Source organism: Zootoca vivipara, chromosome 13 (genome assembly GCF_965207765.1).
Source record: "Zootoca vivipara chromosome 13, rZooViv2.hap1.1, whole genome shotgun sequence".
NCBI lineage: Eukaryota > Metazoa > Chordata > Lepidosauria > Squamata > Lacertidae > Zootoca > Zootoca vivipara.
The window spans coordinates 35758403-35782750 of record NC_142596.1 but is presented as its reverse complement, the minus strand read 5'-3'; the positions used below and the strand labels follow the sequence as shown (position 1 = coordinate 35782750).

Here is a 24348-nt window from a genome sequence, read left to right as displayed (position 1 = left end):
ATCTTTTATTACTTTATAGAAACAAAATAATAAATTCCTTCCAGTAGCACCTTAGAGACAGTTGGTTTGTCACTGGTATGAGCTTTCATGTGCATGCACACTTCTTCAGATGATACTTTATAAAATACTTTATAGGTAAAGGTAAAGGGGCCCCTGACCATTAGGTCCAGCCGTGACCAACTGTGGGGTTGCGGCGCTCAATCTCACGTTATTGGCTGAGGGAGCCGGCGTACAGCTTTCAGGTCATGTGGCCAGCATGACAAAGCCGCTTCTGGCAAACCAGAGCAGCACACGGAAACACCGTTTACCTTCCCGTCGGAGCGGTACCTATTTATCTACTTGCACTTTGACGTGCTTTCGAACTGCTAGGTTGGCAGGAGCTGGGACCGAGCAATGGGAGCTCACCCCGTCGTGGAGATTCGAACCGCCAACCTTCTGATCGGCAAGCCCTAGGCTCAGTGGTTTAACCCACAGCGCCACTGCCAACTCAAATATCAAGGCCATGTAAGACACGTAAGTTTGACAGAACATAAAATGCCGCTGAGAACAATACAAAATAGTCATTAAAGTGGATTAATCAAAGAAGTTTAAGCATCTGCACAGGCCTCACAGCATGAAAAGGTCTTCAAGCAGGACCCTGGATCTTTGCAAACCCTACTGAAAATCAACAGGAGAACACTTAGCCATAACTGGGATGAACTATGCAGAACTGGCAAAAATGACAGACAGACCTCGAGAAAAAGACAACAGCGACTTTGAAAAAGAGTCGGAACCATTTATAATATACTTGCAGAAGCAAAGGAAGACTATTGACTTGATGGCAGGATTTAAATAAACACACACATCTTTCTTAACAAAGAACATTTAAAACGACAAATAAATGATATAGGGGATTTTTAAGAAACAGCGGTATGTAATAAAAGGGAAACAAAGCAGAAGTGGAAGTTGGGGGAAGCCCAGGAGGGGAGGGATGAGGTGATGTAATATAAATGTTATTGATATGAGATGTGTGTAATAATAGAAAAAGAAAACTGAATAAAAATTTAATTAAAAAGAAAGGAAGAAAAGGTCTTCAAGTAATGTCTGAAAGTCAACAGCAAAGATGCTTGCTGAGAAGAGTATTCACCTCAAAAAGGATATTGTAGAGTTGGAAAAGGTCCAGAACAGGCCTACCAAAATGATCAAGGGGTTGGAGAGATTCTCTTGTGAGGGAAGGTTGCAACATTTGGGACTTTCTAGCTTGGAGGAGAAAAAGTAAGTATGGTAAGAGGCGACATGCTAGCAGCTTATGAAATTATACATGGCATGAATGAAGGGAGTGGATAGAGAAAAGATTTTATCCCTCTCTCATAACAGTAGAACTCGTGGAAATTCAGCGAAGCTGAACGTTGGATAATTCAGGACAGATAAAAGTACTTCTTCATATAAGTTCATAGTTAAAACTTGGGCACTTGTTCCCACGGGAGGCAGTGAGAGCCACCAACTCGGATGGCTTTAAAAGAGGATTGGACAGATTCGTGCAGGATAAGGCTATGAATGGCTACTAGTCATAATGGAGGCTGTGCCCTGCGCCTTCCCAGTCAGAGGCAGTATACCTCTGAATCCCAGTTGCTGGAAACCGCTGGAAGGGAGAGCGCCCTTGTTCTCAGGCACTGCTTGCGGGTTTCCTGCACAGGCATCCGGTTGGCCACTGCTGGTCTAGATCAGTGTTTCCCAACCTCTGGTCTCCAGCTGTTTTTGGACTACAATTCCCATCATCCCTGACCACTGGTCTTGCTAGCTAGGGATGATGGGAGCTGTAGTCCAAAACCAGCAGGAGACCAAAGGTTGGGAAACACTGGTCTAGATGGCTCACTGGCCTGATCCAGCAGGCTCCTTTTACACGAAATGTCCAACTTCTCGTTGAGGCCAGTCAGGCTTCTGAGAACCAGGGGAGCTGCTAACAGTGCTTGAGGGCTTTGTATATTAATGCAAGAGCCATGAACCTGGAATTACCTCGCGACAAAAAGGAGTCAAGTCAACACTCAGAAACAGGCGTGGTAAATTGATTGAATATATAGAACTCGCTATGTTGACTGGTAGAATAAGGCAACAAAAAGATCAAAAGACTCACAAGGATTGGAGTAAATTTCTGGATTATCTCAAAAGGCACTGTAAAATGGCAAAAACACTTACAGGAATGTTGTAACACCTACTACTGTAAAAATAATGTATGCATAGAGGAAACGATTATATATGGAGAGATTGTATGGAAGGGAAAAAGCGCATTAATCAGATTTTAACAAACAAAACCAAAACGAATGTAAAGGGGAAGTCTAGTTCGGCAGAACATCAACTTATTGGATTGCTTATTTTGTATTTGTAACTTGGGGATTTGTGAATATGGTTTATGTTTCATTTGTTTATGTTGATGTAAAAGAAAATAATAATAAAAAATATTTGGGGGGGGGAGTCAACACTCAGAAACAGACTGGAAGTTGGTGCATGTGACACAGCACTGGCCAGAGTCAGTTCATCTAGTCCTTTACTGTCTGCTCTGACTGGCAGCAGCCCTTCAGTGACAGATATAGTCCTTTCTCAGTACTGCTGTTCAAACCCTTCTTTTAACCAGAGATGATTAGCCATCCAAATGGGTACCCACCACCGCTTCTTGTGGGAGCGGATTCCATAATTTAGTGATGCACAGTGCCTTCCCTCCCTACTCCCTGTGTTACTCCCTAGTAAGCAATCAGAATGAAAACTACCTACACGATCCCCCCCCTTATCTCTCATTTCTTTCAATGGAGGACACTGACACAATGCCAGGAAATGCCTCAGTGCAGGGAAGGTTCAGGAAGCGCTTGGGGTGCCTTCCTCCCAATCCCGGGGCGTGAGAATAAAAACCAACCTCCGTTCCTAATAGCTGAGATTCCTCGATAGAAGTCTTCAAAGCTGATCACTCCAAGCCCGGCGGGGTCCAAGAACTGGGTCAGGTCTTTCACCTGCAGGCGGAAGCGGGGGAAAGCCAAAAGCAAATCAATGATCCAGGTTTACACAGCTAGACTAGACCCTAAGCTTGGGCTTTAGACAGGGGCGTCGCAATAGGGGGGCGGGGCGCCCTGGGCTCCACTCTGCCGGGGGGGGCAGCGCACCGCCCCCTCGCCACCTCCACCGACGGCCACCGCATGCGCCCGATCCTCACCTCGCTGGAGCAGACAGGGTGGCTTGCTCAGCTCACGCTTTGATTCTTTCTGCTCGGGTGAGGCGAGGGGCGGGCCAGAGAGGGCGTCAGCAGCCCGCCCCTCGCCTCGCCAAAGCAGAAAGAATCAAAGCACAAGCCGAGCAAGCTGCGGCGCGGAGCAAGTTTTACAGGGTGGCCTGTAGTGACGCATCACGTCAGTACGGAGGGGCGCTGTGCGCCAAGGGGTGGGGTGCCGCCCCCGGTACCAGGGGGGCTTGCGACGCCGCTGGCTTTAGACACGGCATAGGCAAACTCCGGCCCTCCAGATGTTTGGGACTACAATTCCCATCATCCCTAGCTAACAGCACCAGTGGTCAGGGATGATGGGAAATGTAGTCCCAAACATCTGGAGGGCCGGAGTTTGCCTGTGCCTGCTTTAGACAATACTTTCCTGGAGGGCTGTCAAGAGAGAGCAGAACAGAATCTAACAGGGTTAAGGTGCATTTCGGTCGAACACTGAGGCCGCATCTGCACTATGCATTTAAAGCAGCATCGTACCACTTTAAGCTGTAAGCATCCCCGAAATAATTCATGCGAGGTGTTTTGAACATTCACCTGCTAGAAATTTTGAAACGAGGGGACTTATTTTTAGTAAGCTGTTACAATAATCATGTCCCTTTAAAAGGCCTTTTATATTTGGTACCAGCTGTGTTTTTGGGGGGACAATGCACAGCCTGACATGGTGTCCCAATTAAGAGGATTCTACATTTAGAAGCTCGACAAAACAATGCCTGTAATAGAAAAATTTTATAACCACGTAGCAATTAGTGGGAAGTGGCGGAAATCAGGTTAGCAGACGCCGGGGTTCTGGCAACTTAACTAGGAGGCAGAAAGGGGGTATTCAGAATCAAGCAATATCAGAGGGAGAGATGAGGCAGCTGGGATTCTCCACTGAGAGACCAGCAACTTTGAGCTACTCCTGCCTTTCAATAGTTTGCATTCTGGGAATTCTGCAACCAGGAACAAGCACCAGCATTTGCCTTTGCTCCCCCCCACCCTTTCCCCCTCCCAATCACTTTTCCTTGTGCATTGTGGTCCTTGGGTTGTGTCCAACATTAGCCATACCTAGGGTAGACTCAATGAAATTAATGGGTGTGACTAACCTAGGTCTTTTCGTTTCAATGGGTTTACTCCAAGTAGAACTTATCTGGATGCAACCCTTTGACTGTATATCTAAGGTCAAGAGCTATCTTTATTTCTGATACATCTGCAAGCTGCTCTGAGGATCTTTTCCCCCCCAGCCAGTATAAAAAAATACTTTGAATAAATGAGTTTAGAAATAATCTAATCTAGTGCAGAAGTCAGGTTAAGCATCCTACTCACAGAGCGACTGAAATTAAGAGGCTTATATTAGTCAGGTTCATTAACTTCAGTTGGTCTGCTCTGACTAGGGCTTGTGTTGGATTATGTGTCTTTTACTAAAAAAAATCTTGGAGGTGGCCTTTGTCAAGGATGGGGACTCTATTCCAAACAGAGGGCCACATAATATTTTCTGGGCATCACCCCAGGGGTACATGCCAGTGCTGGAGCAGAAGCTAACTTGGGCAGAGCATCTTCCATCCAAGCAACTAGGGTTTGTCCATTTGCCCCATTTCCAGCCAGGTAAAAACACTCAAGGAGGATGTGAAGCAGGACCAGTAAGGGCTGTGGCCTGGGAAGAGTCCTGAGAAGCAGACAGAGATCTGGAGGGCCACATTTGAAGTTCCCCACCTCTAGTCTAGATTAATAGCATCAGCTCCCACCCCCCTGCTGCTGCCGCCTCCGCCCCCAAATGTTATTTAGTTGTTTAGGGGTGAAAGTCTCCCACCAGTGACTCATTTCAACCCTCACAAAAGCCATCAGTCACCACTTCCTTTTTGTACCGTTCAGGGCATGTGGAAATTACAGCATCTACAGGTAACGTCAACCCTTGAGCCCATCAGCAGCATGGAAAAGTAAAAAGATGCATGCAGACTTCTGCTGTTGTTGCATTCCTCCGCGGAAAGTTTTGCTTTCAGCGCACAACAAACAGGAAGCCGATCAGACGTTTTGAGAAAAGGGCACTACAGAACAACACAATGCCACGTTAATTTGCAATTGATAATGTTCTTTTAGGAAAGGGAGAAGTTGCTTACAGTGCTGTTTACCTCTGACACCATCTCAGCATTTCTCTTGGTGAACTTTCATCTCATGAAGTTCTGAAGTTGCCTTATGAACTGGGCCCTCAAACTTAGTCAGGTGTCCGGTTTACTCTCCCCAAATATCAGAAGCCAAGGACAAGAGACAGGAAACACACAGAAGAAGCAAGGAAAATTTCCGATTCAAGCCATTCTGTGCCAGATTTTAAACGAGATTTTATTGGTATAATGCACTTAGGCGCTCAAAGAGCAGGCCAACTAAAAAGCTTAATATCTTGCAGGTACACTAAATGGCACCCATATGGCACAGCGCAACCCATAATCGGATATCGTGAAGCTTATACGGGCTTCATACTAAACAGCCGTTTTCCCTTAGGAGGATAATTCTCTTCCCTGGCATCAATGGCCTAAGACAGCAAGCGCCACAGGGAGGCAAAAAGGCACACTATAAGCAACAGGCAGGCAAGAGCACCTCCATAAGCCTCTTATTAGGCAGGTGGGGCACAGCTCTACCATTAGGTAGATATGATGCTGAAGCCCCCTCTTCCTTAATTTCCCAAGCTGCCAGCTGTCCCAAGTCAGGAAGCAAGGCAGCCAGGCTCCCCAAGCCAGTACTGTATCGCCTCTCTCATAAACCTATAAAGAGCTCTGCCGGATCAGGCCAAAGGAGGCCCATCTAGTCCTGCAACTCATTCTCACCATGGACAACCAGGTGGCCTTGGGAAGCCTGAATGCCGGACTTGAGTGCAACAGCAACAGGCGTACTCCAATATTGGTATTCAGAGGCGTACATCCAAAGAGGACCACACTGGCTCTCTCTGAACTGGAGCAACGGCATGGGGGGGGGGGGCAAAGCAACACGATTTTGTTCCTCCCGTGATGCAGAGGGATCCCCCCCCCCCGTGACTTTCGGGGTGTGGGAAGGTACATGCCACAGAAGTATTGCACGCAGGGAACCCCGAGCCCTGTCCAGACTGCTGTTTTATTGCAGGTGTATACAGCAACATGCTGCCGAGACTCGACACATCAGCCCATTTTATCGGTTGCTCTGCAGTAGCCCCATTCAACATTTTCCATGACATCAAGGTGGATTCTCACTATTTTGCACGCAGAGCAGATGGTCTAAGCACTAAGCTATGGCCCTTCCCCAAAACTAATCTCTACAATGCTAATAATTGCTGTCACGGTGGCCGGAGTGGACTACTTCAGAGTAACGACGCCACGCAGCTCTGCATTTTATTCTTTTATTGGTGCTGCGTATTTACAGTGCTCAAGTCATTGCTATTTACACGGAGTGATGTGGTCAGTCGGTTTCAGAACCTCCTAATGGCTTTTGGCGCGTCTTTCTCCAACACAAAAGCTTTGGCAGACCCATCCTCTTGCCCCTCCTCTTCCTGCGTAATTCTGGAGTTGGGGGGATGGGTCTTCCCCCCTTGCTTGCCCCTTCCTGTCCCACCTGGGACCCTGGCTCCACTACCTTGCCTGAGCCTCGGACACGACTTCCTGCTTCCCCACTGGAATCGGAACTCTCCCTGCTTTCCCCTTTGCTCGGGGACGGGCTTGAACTCAGGAGGGGAGGGACTTCGCGATATCCCCTGTCCCTCACATCCACCCCCCTCCCAAGCTCTCCTTCACCCCTCCCCAGGCCCCCCCCATGTGTCGGTGACGACTGGAAGCCTAAGAACTCAGTGCTCTCCGAGCCCGTTGGTGTGAATACCTCCCCCCAGTCCTGCGAGCCCCCCCCTTCCGCCTGGGAGGACGGGAATCCCAACAAGTCCGTGGCGTCAGAGCTGGTGGGGGTAAAAACGTTCTGCCAATCTGCTCCTTCCTCTGACTGGGTGGATCTCGGTGACACCCATACCTCATCCTCTGGTTCCTCAAACTCCGCTTCCCAGCGCCATGGTGAGCTGCTCTCCCGTGCCTCCTCCTCCTCCCCCTCCCTTTCCATGTGCCAGGGCTTGGGTCTGTGGGGAAAGAGGGCGTGAAATTCTTCCACCAAGAATTCCTCCTGTATCTGCGTGGCTGGGACCCATTCATTCTGGGACGGTGGAGCATCCTCCCATGCCATGAGGTACTCCAGTCCCCCCACCCCCCACCTTGAATCCAGGATGGCCGTGGCCTCATTGAGTTGCTCCCTGCCTTCCCTCTCCCCCCCTCCCTCGGGGGTTTGTTCGCTGTCTCGGAGCCTGCTGCTTTCCCTGTACGGCGACAGCAGCGATCTATGAAACACTGGATGCACCCTCATGTCCTCTGGCAGTGCCAGCCTGTATGCCACCGGGTTGACCTGTTGCGTGACCGTGAAGGGGCCCAGCCTTTTGGGTGCCAGCTTTTTGCACCTCCCTCTGGTGGGAAGGCCCTCCGAGGACAACCACACCTTGTCCCCCACCCTGATGACCTCCCCTAGTCGCCTGTGGCGATCTGCCCCCTTTTTGTACGCTTCCTTGGCCCTCTCCAAGTGTTCTCTGAGCTGCTGGTGCACCGTCTCCAGTTCCTCTGCCCAATCCTCAGCCTGTGGGCCCTCCTCCTCCTCCTCCCCCTCCCTCTCTGGGAAAGATCTGAGGTCGCGCCCGTAATTGGCCTTAAAGGGCGACACCCCTGTGGAGACGTGCACTGCATTGTTGTAGGCAAATTCTGCTAGTGGCAGGCGATCCACCCAGTCCGTTTGCCTCTGGCTGACGTAGCATCTCAGGTACTGCTGCAGAATGGCGTTGACCCTCTCCGCTTGTCCGTTGGTCTGCGGGTGTCTAGCCGTCGACAAGCTGACCTCCACCTGCAGGAGGTTCATGAGCCGCCGCCAGAACCTGGAAACAAATTGGCGGCCACGATCCGAAATAACCCTTAAAGGTAATCCATGCAGTCTGAAAACGTGATCAACAAACAGTTTGGCTGTCTCTTCTGCAGAGACTGCCCTGGCACACGGTATAAAGTGGCACATTTTGGACATGAGGTCCACCACCACCAACACTGCGGTCTTACCCCGGGAAGAAGGCAGATCTGTGATGAAGTCCATGGACACCACTTCCCACGGCCTGTGTGGCGTGGCTAAGGGCTCCAGCAACCCTGGTGGCGCTGCTCTGACCACCTTTGCCCGCTGGCAGGTGTCACAGCCCCGTACATAGTCTCGAACATCTTCCCTCACCCCTGGCCACCAGAAGTGTCTCATGACTAGGTGAGTGGTCTTGTCCCTTCCACAATGCCCCGCCGTTGGGTTGTCGTGCATCTGTTTGAGGACCGTACGTCTGAGCTGGGTGGTGGGCAGGTACAGTGCACCCTTGTAGAAAAGCAGCCCTCTGCGTTCTGCAAAGTCTTTTGCCTGCTCCCTCCCCCCTCTCAGTTCTCTGAAGATGCGGTTGGCAAATTCATCCGCTGCCGTCAGTGCTGTGAGTTCTGCCTCGCTCACCACTGCTGCTCCGCAGGACCATGCCGACGGGGGGAAAATGTGCCTTGGGGCTGGTGGCTCCTCCTCCTCCATGTACTCTGGCTTGCGGGAGAGGGCATCCGCCCTGACGTTCTGCTCTCCCGGGATGTAGTGTATGGAGAAGTTGAAGTTCGAGAAGAACTCTGCCCACCGTATCTGCCGCTGGTTGAGCACCCTGGCAGTTCTCCAGAACTCCAGGTTCTTGTGGTCTGTGCACACCTGGATGGGGTGCTTGGCGCCCACCAGGAAGTGTCTCCAGTGCTGGAACGCCGCGTGGATCGCCAGAAGTTCCCGATCAAAAACTGTGTAGTTCCGCTCTGGCTGGGTCAGCTTCCTGGAGAAGAAGGCACAGGGTCTCCACTCTCTGTTGGCGTCCAGTTGCAACAAAATGGCGCCCACAGCTTTATCAGAGGCATCTGTCTCAATGCGTAGGGGCGCGTCCTGAACCACGTGGAACAGGTTCTGGTCTGAGGCGAACACCCTCTTGAGGCTTTCGAACGCTGCTTGCGCCTCTGGTGTCCACCGGAACTTCTGCTTGCCTCTCAGGCAGTCAGTGATGGGAGCCGTAACTCGAGAGAAGTTCTTGATGAACTTCCTGTAGAAGTTGGCGAAGCCTAGTAGGCGTTGGGCATCTTTGCGCGTCCTGGGGCTGTGCCAGTCCAGGATGGCCTGCACCTTGTCCTTGTCCATCGCTAGCCCCTTGTCTGACAGCTTGTAGCCCAGGAAGTCCACCTCCTTGGTGTGAAACTTGCACTTCTCCAGCTTCACATACAGGTGGTTCTCCTTCAGGCGCTGTAACACCTCCCTGACGTCCTTCACGTGCTGCACTGGGTCGTTGGAATAAATAAGGATGTCATCCAGAAAGACCAAGCATTTCCTGAAGAGGAGGGACCCCAGGACGTGGTGCATGAAGGCCTGGAAGCATGCTGAGCCCCCTTGCAAACCGAAGGGCATCACCAGATATTCAAAAGAGCCCAGAGGCGTGAACATCGTGGTTTTCCATTCATCGCCTTCCCGGATCCTGATTAAGTTGTACGCCCCCCTCAGGTCTAGCTTGGTGAAAATCTTACCCCTGCGTGCCGCTGTCAGGAGATCATCCACTCTGGGCATGGGGAAAGCCACTGGCTCTGTCACCGAATTCAGCCGTCTAAAATCCACCACAAGACGGCGCTGTTGCGTGTCTTTCTTGTCCACCCAGAAGACTGGGCTGCCCCCTGCTGCCTTGCTTTCTCTGATGAACCCCCGCTTGAGGTTCTTGTCGATGAAAGCGCGCAGATCCTCCAGTTCCTGGTCTGACATGGCGTACAGCTTGGCTGGGGGTATAGTTGCCCCTGGCACCAGGTTGATCTGGCAGTCAAAAGGCCTGTGCGGGGGTAGGTGGTCGGACTCCGCTTCGCTGAAGACCTCCTGCAGGTCCCAGTACGGCTTGGGTATCGCCTCACCCCCTTTGACGTGCATGGTGGCCACCGTGGCTATCGGAGGCCCCTCCCCTGGTTGGTGCTGCATGCAATGTTCCAGGCAAAAGTCCGATCCAAAAGTGATGCATCTCTGGTGCCAACTGATGGAGGGGTCGTGGCGCGCCAGCCAGCTCATGCCCAAGACGATGGGGGGGTCTGAGATGGTGGTGACGTTGAATGCCAGTGTCTCTGAGTGCCTCCCCACCGTCATTCTCATGGGGGGGGTTTGATGAGTGATGGCCCCTCCCAGCAGCTCTCTGCCGTCAATGGTTGCCACGTGCAGAGGAAAATCCAGCTGCAGAAGCTGGATCTGGTGCTCTTCTGCAAAGTTTCTCGAGAAGAAGTTCGCTGACGCCCCACTGTCAATTAGGGCGAGGACTGTCAGGGGATAGCCATTTGGAAGCGTGAGCGTCACTTCTAGAACCACTCCTGCTCTGGGAGGGGTGGGCTGGCTCTGCTCCTCTCTGTGCGGGTGGGTGGGCTGGGGCTGTTGTCTGCTGACTGTGCCTGGCTGCCGCCCCTTGTCTCCTGCAGCCAGGCTTTCCCGTTTCCCTGCTGTGGTGCTGCTTCAGTGGGGGAGGGCACAACCGTTCCCGCCTTTCCTTGCCACTCCCTGCGATGTGGGCAGTCTCTGACGAGATGCTGGGGGGAGTTGCAGAGAAAGCAATTCCCACCCCTTCCCTCCTTGCGTCTTGGCGCCGCTGGGGTTTGAAAAGCCCGCGCGCGCGCGCTATCAATCTGCATGGGTTCCTGGTCCTGACTGGCCCCAGGCGTGGCTTGAAAGGGCTGTTGGGGGAGTGGCTTCTCCTGCGACCGTGGGAACCAAGCCCGCTTTGCGCGCGTTGCTTGCTTGTCGCTCCACCGGGATTCCTGTCTCACCCCCACCGCCAGAGCCGCTTTGCTCAGCTGATCCATATTACTGGGCTTTGGACCTCTCGAGAGCTCATCCTTCACCTCCTCATGCAACCCCAAGTAGAACGCCGCTTGCATTGGGGGGGACCCCAGTTCCCACCCCAATCTGTGCACCAGCATGGTGAATTTCGCCCAATACGCGCGAACTGTCATATTTCCTTGGCGTAAATTATGAAGTTCCTCCTTAGTCTGGTCCATATGACTATCGGACGAATACATCGTTTTCAAACCTTCTAGAAATAGTTTGACATTCTTCATGCAAGGATTCCTTGTTGCAATTAACGGTCTTAGCCACTCCCTGGCTGCCCCGGTAAGGTGCTCCACAATAAACGCTACTCTGTGCTCATCATCAGGGAACTCATCGTGGTGCAGCTCAAGAGCATACACAATCTCAGTCTCAAAGCCCTGAAATTCCTTCGGGTCTCCATTGAACTTGCTAACTAGGGTCCCAGCTCTCCTTCCTGGCAGCACTTGGACTTGGGGTGCCCCTCCCGCCTTGTTTTTCTCTGCATCCAGCTTGTTTTGGAGGTCTACCGCCACCGCCCTTAATTGCTGCTCTTTTTCCTGAAGCTCTCTCACCTGTTCCGCAAGTTGTAGCCGGTCGTCCTGGACCTTCTTAGTCTCCTCTTTAGCTGCCTTCAATTCTCCCTGCGCCTGCAGCGACAGCTGCTGCAGTTCTAGCTGGGCTTGCTCAGCGATCTGCCGCCACTTCTCCGCCTCTGACACGCTCATCCCGGCAACTCCAAAGTAGCCCAAAAATGATTAGGAGGTTGCTGTCACGGTGGCCGGAGTGGACTACTTCAGAGTAACGACGCCACGCAGCTCTGCATTTTATTCTTTTATTGGTGCTGCGTATTTACAGTGCTCAAGTCATTGCTATTTACACGGAGTGATGTGGTCAGTCGGTTTCAGAACCTCCTAATGGCTTTTGGCGCGTCTTTCTCCAACACAAAAGCTTTGGCAGACCCATCCTCTTGCCCCTCCTCTTCCTGCGTAATTCTGGAGTTGGGGGGATGGGTCTTCCCCCCTTGCTTGCCCCTTCCTGTCCCACCTGGGACCCTGGCTCCACTACCTTGCCTGAGCCTCGGACACGACTTCCTGCTTCCCCACTGGAATCGGAACTCTCCCTGCTTTCCCCTTTGCTCGGGGACGGGCTTGAACTCAGGAGGGGAGGGACTTCGCGATATCCCCTGTCCCTCACAATTGCGAAACACTACAGTTCCCGGAGGTGTTCCCTGGAAGGAGCCACAGCCCACTGGTAAGGTGCCAAATCACCAACAGCTCAAGTTGTCAGGTTTGCTAACCCAGCTCAGAAGCCCGATTTGCTTTATCGCTGTTAACCAGGCTAACTGGGGGATTAAACGTCTGTCAATATGCAACCCTGCATTTCGCCAGGAGCACGTTTCCGTTCTATTGCAATTATAGCCAATCAATCAATCATTTAAAAATCCCCTCCAGAGACCCTACCCAATCACAGCAATGGCGAATTATAAAGGGAGCAAAGGCAGGTTCTCTATCCAAGTTAAAACAAAACTTAGCCAATTATCTGTTGGGTCAGACTGAGTATACTGATAATGATTCTTTTTTAAAATAAAAAAAGATCTTTTAGATAGCAATCAATCTGTTTGTTACATTGAAGCTTTGTCTTGATGTTTCATCCAGTGTGGTGTAGTGGTTTGAGTGCTAGACTAGGGCCTGGGAAGCCAGGATTCAATCCCCCACTCAGTCAGGAAGCTAACTGGGTGACGTTAGGTTAGTCCAGGCTGTCTCTCAGGCCAACCTCCTTCCCAAGGCTATTTAAGAGGATAAAATGTGGAAGGGGAGAAGCATGGATTCCACTCTGCAAGTCCTTGGAGGAAAGGTGGGATAACACCAAAAAAGGAAGTTTCTTCCAGGGAAGTGGCTGTGCAGGTAAAGTTTATAGCAGGCACCCCCAAACTCGGCCCTTCAGATATTTTGGGACTACAATTCCCATCATCCCTGACCACTGGTCCTGTTAGATAGGGATCGTGGGAGTTGTAGTCCGAAAACATCTGGAGGGCCGATTTTGGGGATGCCTGGTTTATAGTGTCATTCAAAAGGGTTATTTTAACTTCTATCAAACTTGGGAGTGAGCTATAACATTAACGCTACAATCCCATGTATGCTTATGATGGAGTTAAGTCTCCTAAACCCAGCCACACATACCTCCGAGCCATCCCACTTTGGAGGGGGCAACAAGGTATCCCTTCTGGAATAAAATCATCAGCTGACATCGCCTTAAGCTCTTCATAGTGTAAGCATGGCTTCCTAAGGGCTAGGATGGGAACCAGTTTGCAAAGCCATGGGTCAGCTCCGGGAGATGCAAGCCACACAAGAGTGCGCCTAAGCACACAGAGCTATAAGCTTAGCATGGAGTTGGAGAACCTGTGGCCCTCCAGATGTGGTTGGACTATGACCTCCATCATCCCTGACCATTGGTCATGACTGCTGAAAATGGAGTCCAGCAGTATCTGGAGCGAGTTCATGAGCTTAGCATTTATAGACTGTGCAATACAGAGACGGGACGCGGGTGGCGCTGTGGGTTAAACCACAGAGCCTAGGGCTTGCCGATCAGAAGGTCGGCGGTTCGAATCCCTGCGACGGGGTGAGCTCCTGTTGCTCGATCCCAGCTCCTGCCAACCTAGCAGTTCGAAAGCACGTCAAAGTGCAAGTAGATAAATAGGTACCGCTCTGGCGGGAAGGTAAACGGCGTTTCCATGCGCTGCTCTGGTTTTGCCAGAAGTGGCTTAGTCATGCTGGCCACATGACCCAGAAGCTGTACGCCGGCTCCCTTGGCCAATAATGTGAGATGAGCGCCGCAACCCCAGAGTCGTTCATGACTGGACCTAATGGTCAGGGGTCGCTTTACCTTTAATACAGAGACACTCTCTCTTTGTTAGGCAGCCTGGGACACACATACACAAGCATTCCTTAGGCAGAAGGTTATGCATACGGTGCCAGGAAGCACATTCCTTGCCTCTAGGTGAAATGTTTCCATTATTGATATTGTTCTGTACTGAAGCAACGAAGAAGGGATTCCAGATCCCCGCACAGGCGCCAGTTAAAATGAACTGAGAAAAGTGTGCATCGCAGAGAGGAAGTTGGCAGAAGAAACCCAAACCAGAAAGAAAAACAAGAGGAGCAATTGAGAACAGGAGCCCTGTATGTAATAGCACGTATTGCCACTCCTAAATCAAGGGTTTCACCATATGGATTTGGCTGGGCACAAGGTGGGGGGGGGGGGAGAGCAAGGATACTGTTTCTGTCAAGAGCCCAAGCTTTTCAAACAGGAAGGAATGGGTGGAATCTGAGCCAAAACACACACACAAGGCTGTATAGAACGGTGCCGACACCGTCCAGCAAGACAGTAGACCTACTGTATACAAGCCTTCGCCAACCTGACGCCCTCCATATCCCATCAGCCCAAGCCTGCACATTGGGCCAAGGCTGGTGTCTCCCGTCTTTTAGCCATCATGCTGGACCACAGCCCCTCCATCCTCAAAGAGCTTCAAGCAAGGTGGGGTGAAAGGCCAGGCCAGCAAAAAGCATACAGAGCTATCTCCCCATTCTTGTCAGGGTCCTCAACAATGAAAGGTGAAAGACTTAGCGAGACCCCCAAAGCAGCATGGATTTGGTTCCTTTTCCTGTATTCCAGATACCGTAGGTCTTTTGAGATCACTTGCTGGGATGAACACACCTCCTGTCACAGTTGAGAAAAGTTCTCTAAAGCTTGTGCTTGCAATCATAAGGAGTAGAAGCTTGGCTTTCAATTACAATATTCTGAAAGATCATCAGGATCCTGTTGGCAACACCAAACCCATTGGCTTTTTCTATGTTTCTTTTTTTCAGAACCAGAGAAGACACAAAGTGCTATATGTGCCAAGCGGGCCACTGTTTTGATTCAGTACTGGTTGAAGCTACAGCACATAAGGAGAGACAAGACAAAGCCATTTGAAGCAAATTTCTACTTCTTTATCTAACATATGTGATGCCTTTATAATTAAATGTGAACTAATTTACGATGCTCTTAATGCTACTACTCTTGTATCTGCAAAATGCTACATTCAAAAGTGAAAAACCTATACCTTTAAATTATTTTTGTTACCATCCTGTCTTAACCATGGTATGTTCAGCGCTCACGTAATGCTTACCCATGTTTAAACAGACTTGTTCACAAAGTGTGATTTCACATGCTGGTTGGCCATCCTAACCATGGTTTAAGCATTCAAAAAATGGGAGACTTGCTCTTGCTCAATGGGAGACGGGATGGACAACCATGGTTAAAATGTTTCATCTTCAAAGGTGCATCATACCAAAATAAGCAACCTTTGATGTACAAGTTATTGTTCAAATGTTTACTCTATTTATAATTGCTTGCAGAAGAACTCAGGACAAGGGAGATCTCCTCTGAATAATTTGTAACAGGACCGCGGAAGAGGAAACCAGTTCTTTCTTCTTGACAAGGATTGGCTTTCAGGCACACCAAGTGTTTGCCCTCCACGGGAATATTTACTCCTGGCAAAACCAACGGAGCTGAAGTCTGATACAATCTACAGAGAACAATTCCTGCACTGTGGCTCCTGTTACAGGGGCAGTCCAGAAAGGATCTTATTCTCACTGAGAATTCCTTTATCAAGCTTCCTTTACAGAAACCACCAAAATATTTCACCCTGGCCAGGCAGATGGAGAGGAAGGGCGGGGGAAGCCCATCAAAAGATTTATTGAAGTTCGGGTCTTAAAAATTACACCAAGAGAGGAAATAGTAAGCCTACGAAGTAAAAAAAGAAAAGAAAATATTCCCGACTCCTTAACCGCAAAGCTGCAACGCCAAAACAAGGAGCTCCGAATGAATGGGTGTGTCCAAACAGTAAATGCATTAATCTTCCTGTGTTCAGAAAGTTGAACATGGTTCAACCTTGAATCACAGCACTCTCTTTCTTTTTATGTATATACTATGTATATACTAAGTTTATATAAAGGAGATAAATTAGACAAACAAACAAACCACCTACAATGGGACGTTCTCAACAGCACTTTCAGGCAGGAAGATATGTACCCCTTAGCTCTTTAGGCACTTGAATACTCACTAGAGATGGGTGTCTGTCAATTCAGTTTCTTCAAGTTGCAGATTTTTTCTGAACTTAATATCAGTTTGCCACATTTCCATATCAGTCTACAGGTGAAACTCGGAAAATTAGAATATTGTCGAAAAGTGCATTTATTTCAATAATGCAACTTATTTTTTATTTTTCTTTTAATTTTTACAAATGCTTTCTTTTGGAAATTCCACAATAATAAAACAAATAGTTACAATAATACAAAAATAAACATCTCTATTACATTTCATTAATTACATTCCATTTATAATTGACCCGCCTGAGGTAAAGGTAAAGGGGCCCCTGACCATCAGGTCCAGTAGCGTCCGACTCTGGGGTTGCGGCGCTCATCTCGCTCTATAGGCCGAGGGAGCCGGCGTTTGTCCGCAGACAGCTTCCGGGTCATGTGGCCAGCATGACAAAGTTGCTTCTGGCGAACCAGAGCAGAGCACGGAAATGCCGTTTACCTTCCCGCAGGAGCGGCCCCTATTTATCTACTTGCACTTTGACATGCTTTCGAAATGCTAGGTGGGCAGGAGCTGGGACCAAGCAACGGCAGCTCACCCCGTTGCAGGGATTCGAACCGCCGATCTTCTGATCAGCAGGCCCTAGTCTGTAGTTTAACCCATAGTGCCACCTGGGTCTCCTAATTGACCCGCCTAACAACAAATAATTACAATTACAACAAATAAAGGCTTGACATATCTTGTTTTGCAGGTCATGCATCTATCTCATATATTGGTTTCACCTTTTAAGTTGCATTACTGAAATAAATGCACTTTTCAATGATATTCTAATTTTCCGAGTTTCACCTGTACGATTCTCTCCCCCCCCCCACCGCAAGCCTCACGAAAATAAATAAGAATTTTAGTGCTAATTTCTCCAACATACACTTTTTTGGTCTGCAATTTCCCCCAGTATAATTGTTGTGCATTTTAATGCACACTTTTCTGCAGTTTGTGAAGTTTTGTACAGAATACATGGCTGGAGAGCCACATTGCAAAATTCAGGGAAATGCGAATCTCAAAGGACGGCTGAGGTTCCGTTCACATATTGTTTTGGAAAGTGAGGATAAGGTAGATCCACCTTTCAGTGCGAACTGAATCCAATTTGTCTTCCACCCGCTATTACTCATGCATGAATATATGAACTGGCGCCTTTAAAAGGAACTGTGTTTGAGGAGATGGAAGACAAGCTCTGCCTGTGCTTTATCTGAGGGCTCGCCTGCCCAAGAAATCGCCATGTGATGCCACAGGAGTGTTTGCCAGATGTTGCAGACTTCAACTCGTAACAGCCCCAAGCTAGAGTGGTCCATAGTCAGGGAGAATGGGAGCTGAAGTCCAGCAACATCTGGAAAGTGCCATGTTGGCTACCCCTATGTGTGGTCTGTGGAGCAATGGGAGAGATCTCTTGCCTACCTCACAGGGTTGTTGAGAGGATAAAATGGCAAGGGGGATAGAACCATGTACGGCACCGCAAGCCCCTTGAAATGAAAAAGTGAGATATATAGTATCATCTATGGTTCCTGACCTGCCAATTGAAGATCAACAGGGGAGTGAGTTGCCCTTGATGGGCAGCCCTTCATGAATCTTTTGTTACAGTCTGACTCATTGGGAGAAAGTGCGTGAAGAGGCAGAAGTCACAAGTTCACCATACATTTCACTGTCATGGATGCACCCAAAGAATCATGGGAAGTGTTGTTTGAAGGGTACTGAGATTTCTTCTCAGACCCCTCCTCCTCTCCCAGACCTACAGTTTGAGTGTTTTAACCAGGCATCCCCAAACTTCGGCCCTCCAGACTACAATTCCCATCATCCCTGACCACTGGTCCTGTTAGCTAGGGATCATGGGAGTTGTAGGCCAAAACATCTGGAGGGCCGCAGTTTGGGGATGCCTGGTTTTAACTATCAATCCCTCTTCCCAGAGAACTCTGGGAACAGTAGCTCTCTGAGGGGAATCAGGGGTCTCCTAATAGCCCTCAGCGTCCCTTAGCAAACTACAGTTCCCATGATTCTTTGGGGGAAGTCATGGCTGTTTGAAGTGCTATGTTACTGCTTTAAATGTCTGGTGTGGGCAGCAAATAGGAAGGGACAGGTGGTCTATTCTCTTCAGCCATTTGCTCCTTTTGTGGTAAAAAGTAAACCTTACCAGCACTCACTCACTCTCTCTCTCTCTCTCTCTCTCTCTCTCTCTCTCTCTCTCTCTCTCTCTCTCTCTCACACACACACACACACACAGACTTCAGTGTTTCTTACATTCTGTCCCACCTTGTCCTCCAAGGGTAGAGCCTGACAGCCACCCTATGAGGTAGTTTAAGCCAGGGGATACCAACATGGTGCCCTCCAAATGCCATAGACTATAACTCCCATCAGTCCCACCCAACCAGCATAGCCCAATGGTCAGGCATGGTGGGAGCTGAAATTCACAACACCTGAAGGACAACACATCGGCTACTTCCTGGTTTAGGACAGGCAGCGGTCTAGCAAACATGTCTGCTCCATCATATGGAGTCTGGCCCCAACAGAAAATCCAAGTTGCTCATACCATCAACACAGACAGATTCACATAGGGTAAAATTTCCCACTGCTGCTCCCTCAACACAGTTCCAGTTAACATCCATGGGGCTTGTGCAGACAAATCTCCTGTGGGTCATAAGATCTCCCCATGGCACAGCCTTTCCCTTAATGCTGTCGGACTACAACTCCCTTAATCCTCAGCCAGGATGGTCAATGGCCACCGATGATGGGATCCAGCCTCATTCAAAGACTCAAGAGACTCCAAAGCCATTCCCCAAGGAAGACATTTCACGGGGGACCCAGCTATTCAGAAAACAAACTGGAAAGGCTTGAGGCTTTCTTTCAAGCAAACTGTTTCAAGGCCACCAACACCATTAAGAAAATTTATTTATTTTGTTCTGCGTAGCACTGATCTGCAAATAAAGAACAGCAGGCACACACACACACTTTGGCATAGTTGACGGTAGTATATATTTATATTTTAAAATACGCCATTCTCCAGGACTGTATTTTGAAGCTGTGCAAACAAGTCTTTCTAGTGTAACATATACAGTACACTAGCAAGCTACCAAATTGTTCCAGGCCCACAAAGGGCTGCCGGGGGGGGGGGGGGGAGAGGATGGTATGCACCCCTTTTACATCCTGTATTATGACTATGCGGTATTACAACACACTTGGCAAGAGATCTCCAATTAGTCAGAAGCTGGTCACAGCACATTTGCCCTCCTCTCATGATCAATCTTTGCCTTGTTACTACAGCATTACAGAAGTTGACCAAACTTAAATTATCATCAAGAAAAGGGCATTTAAAAAAAAAAAAAGCTCCAAAGCAATGGAAACCAGGTCAACAAGTTCTCTTCTTCACCCCAGGCAATATCCCCCCCCCCTGCCCTCCCCAAACCGCAGCTACCCAAACTGCTGCACCTGTCACAAAAACTGTGAAGAGAAAGGAATTACAGGGGCAGAAAATACACAAGAGAACTGGCCAAACCAGCTCCTATTTCAGATCCTGGCAGCAATGCCTGCTTGTGCCCCAAAGATTCCCAACTGAGATCTTTGTCCAAACTCACCCTCACAGTGGGAAATGCTCAGCATGCATGGCCCTAATGGGAGTCAGGGTGGGAATGTTCCATTCACCAACAAGGCTGGACATGCCCTCACCTGCTGTCTGAAACTTTTGCCAGATTATTCTTTTTATTATTTTATGAGTCACCAACTTGAGCATGTAAGCTGTCGCCAGGTTAAGAAGCAACTCATACCAGGAGCAGCAAGGCAGCACCTTCTCTATGTAGTCAGCATATTCACACCATGCATTTAATTAAAGCACCATGATACCATTTTTAGAGGTCATGGTAAAAGGTAAAGGTAAAGGGACCCCTGACCATTAGGTCCAGTCGTGACCGACTCTGGGGTTGCGCGCTCATCTCGCATTATTGGCCGAGGGAGCCGGCGTATAGCTTCCAGGTCATGTGGCCAGCATGACAAAGCCGCTTCTGGCAAACCAGAGCAGCACATGGAAACGCCGTTTACCTTCCCGCTATAGCGGTTCCTATTTATCTACTTGCATTTTGACGTGCTTTCGTACTGCTAGGTTGGCAGGAGCTGGGACCGAGCAACGGGAGCTCACCCCGTCACAGGGATTCGATCCGCCAACCTTCTGATCAGCAAGCCCTAGGCTCAGTGGTTTAGCCCACAGCGCCACCTGGGTCCCCAGAGGTCATGGTACTCCCCCCAAAAGAATTCTGGGAGCTGTAGTTTGTTAAGGGTGCCAAGAATTCCCCTTTAAGAGCTACCTTTTATGGGGTTCCCTGTGGACTGATAACATTGCTCTGGGAATGGTAGCTCTGGGAGGGATCAGGGCTGTCCTAATGCTTCTCAGCACCCTCAAACTACAGCTCTGTTATGAGAAATGTACCCCAAAATGCGTTGCCTTTTAAGAAGGACAGACGCAGGTCGGAAGCTCCAAAATTTGCGCTAAGTTCAGCTCCGCCGGGAAAATGACAGAGACCACACGATGCTGTCAGGAAAAACAAACTGATCCCTTTATTGCAGAATGCAAAGCTACAGCTGTAGGGTCCCTGCCTCTGGAAAGAAGGAAGGAACCCCGGGAAATGGTGAAGTCCCCCTATATACCCTCCTGTTCATGCATGGAAATCTCTGGACTAGGAGGGAGGGGGAGACAAGGGCGACGGGTGGGAGATCGGATTAGCTGGGTGCGGAGATGACTTTTCCTTTCAGATGGAGAGATGTCAATCTCTCTTCTCCTGTCGTTGATGGTGCTCCCTGTTGTTTGGCAGGAAGGGCAATCAGTCGAGATGGGTGCAGAGGTGGGGCAGTTCCTGGCGATTTCCATGGGGTGGAAGTCCGCCCGGCAGTGTTTTCCTCCAGGCCATGGAAGGGTGGGCTACGTTGAGGATGGCAATTTATTTGAATAAAGTTGTTCCAGCTAATCCCTCTATTGTCCGTGTGTCCTTGAATGGGTATAGGGTGGTAGTAGGGCAAGGTTCAGGTGGGTTGGGATCATACAGGGTTCATACAGAAAATATACCTGGAAAACATACCTAATGCAGGGATTTCTAATTAAAAGGTAGCAGTCCTGACATATACAGTTCTAAGATATAAAACAGCAATTCTAATACAGAGGCAGCGGATAGAGATTTCATGGTAAGAGAACATATAATAGGCTGTATTATTAACTTGAGTAGAAAAGTTTAACTTTGGATTTGGGCGGTTTCCCCCCCCCCTTCTTCTGGAAACATTGTTTTGTTCTGGGCGGAGGGGAGGTGGAGAGGGGAAATGTGTGAGTTTATGCTAACTGTTGTGCATATGCAGATCCTTAAGCCTTCCTTCAGGCAGGGTCGAGTCCTAGCTGGAGGGGTGGGGAGACAGGGAAGATGGCATTGAACAGGATTCTGGGTATTGCAGCTGTCAAATTCTGTCACCCCTCTCTGTTCATTAATAATGGTGTCCTGCAAACCCCCCCCCCAATATGATTTTATAACAGCTCCCAGAATTCTTCAGGGGAAAGTGGACTGTTTAAAGGCGACTGAGTGCTTTAAATCTATGGTGTATCCCAATTGGCCCCAGTCAAGACTTGGTCTCTCCTGTGGTGGAAGGACCTCATTAGTTATCTGCATTTCACATGCACTGCCAAAACAAATGGAATTTGCAGCACCCTCTTGCAGCACCTGATCTTTGAGGCATCCCTTTGGGAGAGGACGTTGAAGGCAAGACTGCCAAACACTTCCCCTTCCCCTTCTGCCAACACACTTGACTGATCCTGACCCAGGAAATTCCGCTTACAAGACTTTTAAACAATGTTTGAAGATGGTGCTACAAGACGACTGCCCCTGGAACAGATTCTCTATTTTAATTTGTCAGATTTCTTACCCACCCTTCATCGCAAGGTCCCGGGGTATGTGTGGGTGTTCACAGCAACAAGATATAAGATCGTATAATAAACAAAACAGTTGCAAACATAGAAGTGTAATAACAACAACAACAAAAGCAGACCCTTCCTCCATAATAAAAGGGGGGGGGACATTCCATTTATAAAAACAATACAAATGTTTTAACACATTTTTTTTTAAAAAAAAATCATTCCAATACAGATGAGACCGAGATAAAGATCTCCACTTAAAAGACTTGTTGGAAGAGGAACATTTGCAGCAGACGCCCAAAAGACAACAGAGACAGTGCCTGCCTAATATTTAACAGAAGGAAATTCCAGAGGGTAGGTGCCACAAGCTAAAGACCCAAACATACTAGTCTACCTTTGTGCTTCCTTTCTTAGGCTCTGGAAAAGGAGAGGCATTTCTGCCATTGGGGGACAGAAAGAGAAATTCTTCAAAGATAATAATTGAGCACACTGAGCTCAAAAGCAGCCCAATTTTTATATAAAGAAAAGAAGGAACAAAATTCTCCCTCCCACAACCCCAGATACATTTACCCAGCCCCTCCGCTTCCTGCCTTTTGCACATCAATTGCTCTTTTTTCAGGGGGGGGGGGTAGGGAAGAAACATCTCCAAACATAATTGGGCTGAGCTTTAGTAAACACTGGTTGCAGAATTTAAATTTTCAAGGAAGAGGCCAAAAACAGAATGCCGGGGGGGGGGATGTGGGGCTCCACCACCAAATGTGCTAGGAGCACAGCAAAGTCTGCAAGAATCACTGTGCAAAGGCAGCCAATAGGTCTGGTTATGTAAGTCTCAGGGCCTCGCCAGAAAAACCAACCACCTTTGATTGCTGAGCTTCTTATGGGCCAGAGAGCACCTTTTCCCTCCCCTCCGAAACTGCTGAACACACAGACACACAAACACACACAGACACACACCAGCAAAGCCAAACAAGCAGACCTGAACATAAAAATCAGAGATAAGAGCGGAGTCAACATATGCGGAATGTGGTTTGACATTAACAAAACAAAGCAGCCTGGATTTCAGAGGGGCAAACCTGCAATTTTTCAGCACTGCAACCGTTTCAAAAGTCATCCTCGTCACCTCAATACACAGCATTTCTCAACGCTGTTTAAACATAAATAAGCCGTGCACCCCTTGTGAACCTATATATTGTCAGCTGCTGCACTATGCTTACGGCAGGGATGAGGTATTGGTGGCTCTGGAGATGCTCCTGGACTCCAACTCCCATCAGTCCCAACCAGCACAGCTAACAGCCAATGGTCAGGGGTGATGGGAAACCTCTGAGTCCAGCAAGAGCTGGAGGACCATGAGTTCCCCACCCTTGGCTTCTGGGGAAAGCCTGGTCTGTGCCACTGGCAAACCTCAGCGATGGCACAGGCAGGCAATGACCACATTCACAGCATACATTCAAAGCACCAAGATATTATCACTTTGAACAGTCATGGCTTCCCCCAAAGAATTCTGGGAGCTATAGTTTTTAGGAGACTTCCCATTCCCCTCTCAGATCTACAATTTCCAGAGTGGTGTCATTCCTCTTTGAAGGGAACTCTGGGAATTGTAGCTCTGGAAGGGAAATAGAGGTCAGCGCCCTTAACAAACTACAGCTCCCAGAATTCTTTGTTGGAAGTGGTAGCCTAGTGCAGCGTTTCTCAACCACTGTTCCGCGGCACACTAGTGTGCCGCGAGACGCTGGCTGGTGTGCCGCGACGTGCGGTGACGAGAAGGGCGATTTGCATTGTCACGTGCCTGGCGGCCGCCAATGAACAACACTAACCCGCCAGAAAGGAAGCCGGCCGGGTCACGACGCGGGGCGAGCGCAGCTCTCAACAGCCACCACCACGGGAGGGTGGTTTTAGACAAACTTAAAGAAGCTGGCTGGATGAGCTCAACCTGAAACTTGCTGAGCAAAGGATTGTGCTGGCAGAGAAATCAGCGGCTTGTGAAGCCTTATTACAGGAGATTGCAACCAACACAGCAATTGGCAAGTGTTTCTTACAGTCATAATTATATAGTCAATATAGGGCGGCACAGAGTTAATTTTTTTAACTTTTTTAATGGTGGTGTGCCTCGTGATTTTTTTCATGGAACAAGTGTGCCTTGGCCCAAAAAAGGTTGAGAAACACTGGCCTAGTGCTTCAAATGTATGGTGCAAACATGACCACAGAGTACCGT

At 49.1% G+C, this 24348-nt stretch overlaps 1 protein-coding gene across 9 annotated transcripts in view; it reads right to left on the bottom strand.

Moving 5' to 3' along the window:
- Positions 1-24348, bottom strand: part of RAB11FIP3 (RAB11 family interacting protein 3) — a 98621-nt gene that overhangs the window by 62655 nt on the left and 11618 nt on the right. For all 9 annotated transcript variants that reach the window (XM_035131071.3, XM_088657023.1, XM_088657025.1 and 6 more), the window contains one exon: positions 2888-2981. In XM_035131071.3, the coding sequence (XP_034986962.2) occupies positions 2888-2981 (94 nt within the window). The remainder of the gene's footprint in view (positions 1-2887; positions 2982-24348) is intronic.